Source organism: Varanus komodoensis, unplaced genomic scaffold, assembly GCF_004798865.1.
Source record: "Varanus komodoensis strain SLA01 unplaced genomic scaffold, ASM479886v1 scaffold51, whole genome shotgun sequence".
NCBI lineage: Eukaryota > Metazoa > Chordata > Lepidosauria > Squamata > Varanidae > Varanus > Varanus komodoensis.
Window position 1 is genome coordinate 6,258,080 of NW_025336100.1, and position 6,647 is coordinate 6,264,726.

General features: G+C 43.4%; 1 protein-coding gene across 1 annotated transcript; it reads left to right on the plus strand.

The window, feature by feature from the left end:
• Positions 1 to 506: 506 nt before the first annotated feature.
• On the plus strand, positions 507 to 5,602 carry LOC123031906 (receptor activity-modifying protein 1-like; the record flags this gene model as incomplete). Its single annotated transcript, XM_044447384.1, has 2 exons — positions 507 to 667; positions 3,074 to 5,602. Coding segments are annotated over 2 exons (420 nt in total), but the record flags the coding sequence as incomplete, so codon positions are not given.
• Positions 5,603 to 6,647: the final 1,045 nt, after the last annotated feature.

Consider the following 6,647-nt stretch of genomic DNA (forward strand, 5'->3'; position numbering starts at 1 on the left):
CGAAGTCGCGTCCGACCTATCGCGACCCCATGGACAACATTCCTCCAGGCCTTCCTGTCCTCCACCATCCCCCAGAGTCCATCTAGTCTAGCACTCTATTAATGGGCAGGATATGTGCTTGTCTCCCCTACAACCCTCTCCCCTGGGAAACAGGGTCTGTCTCAATATATGATATATAAAACAGCTTCTGTATTTCTTTGCCATGTGTCCACTTCAATTAAAATACATAATTCTGTTAAGAAAGAACTGAATTGTGAAAGAGAGGGTGGAAGGGCATTATTACTGTCATTTGTAAAAGCACACATATATAACATACCATGCTGTCTGCTGTATCCCAGTATTTCTGGACTGATCATCAGAAGCAGGACCTCTTGCAGATTATTAAGCATTGTCTGACAGTGTGGTGTCACCAGAAGGAAGCTCTTCTGATAGATGCTTATTCAACAAGTACAGTCACCTGTTGCCACCTCCTGCCTCCCAGCCAAATTCACTTTTTCTGAATCTGACCTTCCCATCTCCTCCCAGAGCTGTCTGAAGAGAAGGACCACGCCAATAACTGCAGAGAAACCTACCATGACCAGATAGCTTTGTCCTGCTGGCCTGAGTTTCATGTTGCCATCATGGCTACAGCCGACAGTAAGAGATGCCTCTGGGAAACAATTGGCAGGTATAGATCTCTGAAGAGCAGAGTGGGTTCTTGGTACTATAAACCTTTTGTAGTCTTCTTTTGCCTTTAGTCCCTTTTTAAAGGGTACGCAGAAAAGGACACAACTCAATAAAAGAAATCAAAGTGGAACTTTTAAAATAGCCACTGATTCCCCCACTGTTTTTTTTTTCCTGTGTGAAACTTGTAGGTCCCATGCTGCCTGCTTATGCTAGTCCAGGAAAGAAGAGGGAGAGTAGAAAAGCTATTGTTGAAGGAATGGTGCACAGTTAAAACACTGTGCCTGAATACAAAACAATTCCTGTGCAAACAGAAAAAGGGGCAGAGCATTCTTGCTGATGCAGAGGGCTTGTAGCTCAGTGGCAGAGCAATTGCTTTGCATGCAGAAGGTCCCAAGTTTGATCCCTGACATCTCCAAGTTGGGCTGGAGAAGTTCCTTCCTGAAATCTGGAGAACTGCTACCAATCAGTGTCAATGGTCCTAAGCTAGATGGGCCAAGGAGTCTGGCTTAGTTTTAAGGAAACTTTCTTAAATTGTTACTATTATTAATATTATTTATTTGATTTAAATTCCACCTTTTTTCTTACAAAGAACTCAAAGCAGCTTACATAATACTGCTCCTGCTCTCAGTCTTTTCTCCACAACAGCCCTGTGAGATAGGTTGGGCTGAGAGTCTGTGACTGGCCCAGAGTCACCCAGTTGTCTCCATGGCCGAGCGGGGACTAGAACCCAGATTGCTTTTAACCACTACACCACACTAGCTCTCTTTTTACAAGGCTTTCATGTAACTGTTACTTTCAGGAATGGTGTCTCTCATTTGCCTCACATGGTAGTTGGCATCACTCTACAACATATTTACATCCAAGATCTGGAGAATTGGTAAAGAGAAAAATTGGAGTACCTAGAACCGACAAGACATGTATGCATGGCTGCTTGTGTGAAGTCACTGGAGGACATTTGTGCTCCATGAAATTTAGGCCAATAACCATATCAACAAAAAGTGCCCCAAAAGAAAGGTTTTGTCAACATAATTGAGTGAGATTGCCTAGAACATGTGGGAAGCTGCTGCACACAATTCATGACACAAGTTTTGCTTTCAGCACCAAACACAGCACATTGGATGTAAGAAGATTAATTTCTAAGTGATTTGCCATGCCCCTGAATATAGGTACTAGTAACTCTCCAAAAGCTATTTGCCTTTGTCTCATGGAGTAACATTCCAGTTCCAGAAGAGGAGTGGAGGTAGAGGGATTGTGGCGGCTGAATCATGGCCTCATAAAGATGTGGCCCTAGAATGTTCTTCGGTTAGCCCTGCCACATGTTAAATAGACAGGAAACTGTCTCTGAGCATCCATTCAGCTTATTACTCAGGTGGCATATAATTAAAAAATCTCGGTAAATTAACTAAATTAACAGTACAATCTTATGCTCAATAGACAGAGTCTAGATGTGCATAGAATTTTTCAGAGCCCCAGCTGTGAGGTCAAGAAAGTGCTCCAACCTTGTAGCTGGGTCTCAGAACTTGGAGCACCATCCCCATCGATATGGAAAGAAGTATTCCAGCTGCATCTCCAGAATCAGAGTTCAGTGAGTGCTCTGGAGAGTGAAGTGCCTCCATAGTGCACAGCCCACTTTCCTTGCACTCCAAGGCACAACACTGAGATGACCAAAATTGGCCACCCAAGCGTTTTGCAGGGTGAGAGGAGCATAAAGATAACCTTCACTTCTACCACTCCTGCCTTGCAGCGGATGTCCATAATCCTCCAGGTATGGATGGATGGTTGCAGATTGCTAGATTTGATTGCATCATAATGATGCATGCATTTGCTCTACATGAATTTCCATGCTAATTAGACAATACATTTGCAGGAATATCGTACTTCCTTTGTCCTTAGGTTATGCATGTATATGTCACAACAGGTACCATCCTGGACTATGCATTCCATTTTGTGTAAGGTGATGCAGATGGTGCAGACCATTTGTAATTTCATAATTATATTTAAAAGCACTGATTTTTGGTAAGTTCTTTTTTTCAAAAGTATTTAGCCCAACTAAACAGGAATGAATTTCAGGCCAATTAAAATGCTTTAAGCCAATTAACATGTAACTATTAACGGTTGCAACCTTGACCATTTTGAATTAGGAGGAGGCAGATCTTCTTTATTATGTGGCATGGCTTTGCAGCACATTCGAGCCCCACCAGGGTCTATCTCCTGCAACTGAAATCAGGAAAGGCTTTGCAGAAGAAATGGGTGCAGAGGGAAAAAATGGAGAGGTAGGACTCTTCCAAGGAGTAGAAATGGAGAGGTCTTTCCAGACATAAGTAGCTGATTGTAAAAAGGGTCCTGCTTCTATCGAACAGCTCTTGCTTGTGACTTCCTTACTATGCTTCCATTTTTCTCTTTACAGCATGTATGGAGAACTTGCTCTCTGTATTGGATTGCTGGCTGAAGGTATGGGCTGCCCTGTGTCCAGCCCCATTTTGGATGCCTTCTTTATGAGAATCCATGCTGAGTACTTTGCAAATTGCTCTCTGCCCATCCACACCACTGATCTCCAGCCATCTACAGGAACAGTCATAATCCTGACTTCACTATCTGTCTGCCTGGTGCCCCTCTTCGTTGCACTCACCCTTTGGAAAGCATGGAGACCTGAAAATGAACCATAAACTTCCCTGCTCTGGACAATGGTTAGAACCGGAAGAGTACTGGGTGATGCTGAGAGAAAGAAATAGGTGCTCGCCCTATTGATGAAGTTAACTAGGTCCAGAGGGAGGCTCTATATTTTAGGATTACTTAGTCGGTTGTATGATGAAACTATTGCTGGTTTATATGTCTGTATATCAAAGGGTGTGATACTGGTGGGCGGCTCTCAAATAAATTCAATAAACAAGCAAACAAATAAATCTTCATTCTACAGCTATACTGTCACCTTTCCCTCATGAAATCATGCCCTGTCTCCTATGTGGAGTAAGCACTATGCATTCTTTCAGGAATAATTTGTCTCAAGGAATAAGAGGTGTTTGCAGGGGTGGGGGTGGCTTCTCTCCCTTCTTTTGCTACCATTTCTATCCAGTTTGCATGGATTTATTTGTGGCACAATATAATGTTAATAACAGTGACAACAGTGAGAGGAATTTGTGGAAGGAACCTGCATGTGAAACTGGAAGCAGGTGAACTAGTTCTAGTGGCCAAACCTATAATCTCCTGTTCCTATAATATTATTATTCCATAACTCACTCACGTTTTTTTTTTTTTTTTACTTAATGGCATCAGAAGTCAAGCTAATGGGTAAGTGGTCCTGCCTCTGTACAAGAAGGATGCTGGGTGAGCTTGATTTAGCAACCGTGGACCTACCAATAATATCAAGAGGAATGCCCAGGGATTATTATCATGGCCTTGGTACAATCTTGTTAAACAGCAGTCTCCCTGCATCCCAAGCACACACTATTGCCTGCTATGAATTTAACAAACTTTATTTTGAAAATTGGAGCATTGATTGGTATCCTTTTGTTGTTTTAGTTCTTTTTGCGCAAGTATCTTAGTATCCAATTTGTGTTCGTACCCAACATGTCAGTGGATTATCCATGGGTACATTGACAAGCACCCTTGGACCCCATTCCCTGTTCCTCATGTCCTTCCTTGTTCATCCAAGGTGCAAAACCCAGAGTCCAAATCTGGCCTTCTAGAGGTCCTGGTCCAGCTCCCTGGAATTTTCCGGAAAGCCACACCTCTTCTCCTTTCTTCACCCCATTCTCCCCAACCATCTATTGCTTGGTGACTTCCTAGATTTTATGCTGTTTTCTCCCATTCTAAGAGGTTGAAATGCCTCACAAGAATTTTATGCTAAATAGGCTGGAATACTTTGGTTGTTGTTCCTATCTTTTTGCCTTTGGTTCCACTCACCATAGGAATGTGCCACCGGAGAGGTTTTCTGCAAAGTAATTTGGCCCTCTGGCTGAAAGAGGTTCTGCATCTGAATTCTTCATGGTGTCTACATGACTCACTCATACCTATATGTCTCAACTTATGGGGCCTATACAAAAGCACTTCCGGTGAAGTTATTCATACCTGCACAACTGTGTAGGTGTGCAGTGAAAGTATATTCTGTGGTCCCACGGTTGAATCTCTCACATCAGCTCCACCTTTGTCACCACACATTTTCTCCAGGGAATATTTTTTTCCCCTTTCTATTCTTCCAAGTAATAAAAAGGATGGATTTTTTATTTTCCTTCCCAGAGCTTCAAAATCTGATGTGATTTATTTGTGGCTCCATTTGACAGTATCATTTGTTCCCACATGGATGACAAGGAAGGGGTACGTGTTAGATAGGTGATAGAAAGAAGGGATAGGCTTTATGAGCTTTGGCAATCTTTGGCTCACATCTCTAACCTGAGCTCCAGGAAGAAAGTAAACCTGGTGAGTTCCAGGGTCATTGCAACACACTTGGGTTTCAATCCAATGCAATAGGGAGTGTCCCACCATGGCTATTCTTCTGTTCTAGGTCAACTGTCTTTCTGCATCTTGCTTCCTGTGACACAGGTTCCCTTGTAATTCTTCCTCTGTAGACTGTCCCCAGTGCTGGAAAATGCTTATTTATTTATTGCATTTGTATTCCACCCCATAGCCAAAGGCTCTCTGGGCAGCTCAAGTTACTTAGCTCCAGTGGTTCCTCTGGAATAGAGTGTCTGCTGATTCTTCTGCTCCTCTTACCCTTATCCAGAGAGTTTCCTCTTCATTGGCTTTCCTCAGCATTCTCCAGATCTGCTTCAATTGCAAGTACTCAAAAGGTTGTTACACAGAGAAAGGTTAGGATTTCTTCTGGATCATCCCAGAGTGAAGGCTATGGAATAATGGGCTCAAGTTACAGGAAGCCAGATTCCAGCTGAACATCAGGAAGACTGACAGAGCAATGAGACAATGGAACCAATGACCTAGGGAGGTTGTGAGCTCTTTCACACTGGAGGCATTCAAGAGAAAGCTGGACAACTATCTGAGTGGGATGGTTTAACTTGGAGTCCTGGTCTTCTTGGACCCAATGACCTTCCAACTCTATTATCCTGTGATTCAAGATGGGCATTAACAGATATATCAGCAGAAGGAAGTTCTATACAAACCTGTGACTGTTTCGGAGAAGAACTCAAATGTTTCTGAAGTAACCTATAAAAACTGTGCTTGTAACAGAAGGGGGAGTTGCTCCCTGTTAACACATCGGCATGGTGATGTCAGTGAGCTGGTCAAGGACTTCTTCCACCATATTTTAGCATTAACAAAGTCTGCTTGGATTTTGACATTCCCTTAATTGGACGAGAGTTTCTTTAAATGTAAAGTTTTGCCATCCACACTTAGGTGTCTGAGTACATTCTCAGGAATCTCTGGAACAGATACGTGTTTTACTCACACATATATCCCCTATCACTATTATATCTCTAATCTAAATAGGACTCCACCATTTAAGTAGGTACACCAGAATCACTCATGTGTGGGCCTCATTTGGCCTGCTAGCCTCACACATGCAATTTCCAAGCCCCACCCTGGGAGGAATTCCACTTGCAGGGAATCTGAGCAATATTTCAGAGATAGCAGAAGTGGAGAGCAAGTGGCAGGCTGAGCTTGCTCTGGGAAGTCCACCACATGCTTCTCACTGCTGCCTGTGGGGAGGATGAGAGGTGTGTGGAGGAGGGGCCCATTCCACCTGGCATCTCCCACGGCCAACTGAGTCTGTTCATGAACAGTTTGCCATCCCCACAGGGGGGACAAGCAGCGTGTGGAATGAGGAACTTTAACCACACTAGGAGGGGTGGCTCCTTCTAGGGCCTGCCAAGTCTCTTTCTCTGTGCTGAGAAAAAGCACCGAACTTCCTGCCTCTCACCAGCATGGGCAAGGTGAAATAGGGGAGAGGGGATGTGAAGCAGCAGGTAAAAAGTTTTAAAAAGAGAATTCTGACCAAGCTAAAAGACACCTAGTCTTTGGGAGTCTGAGAG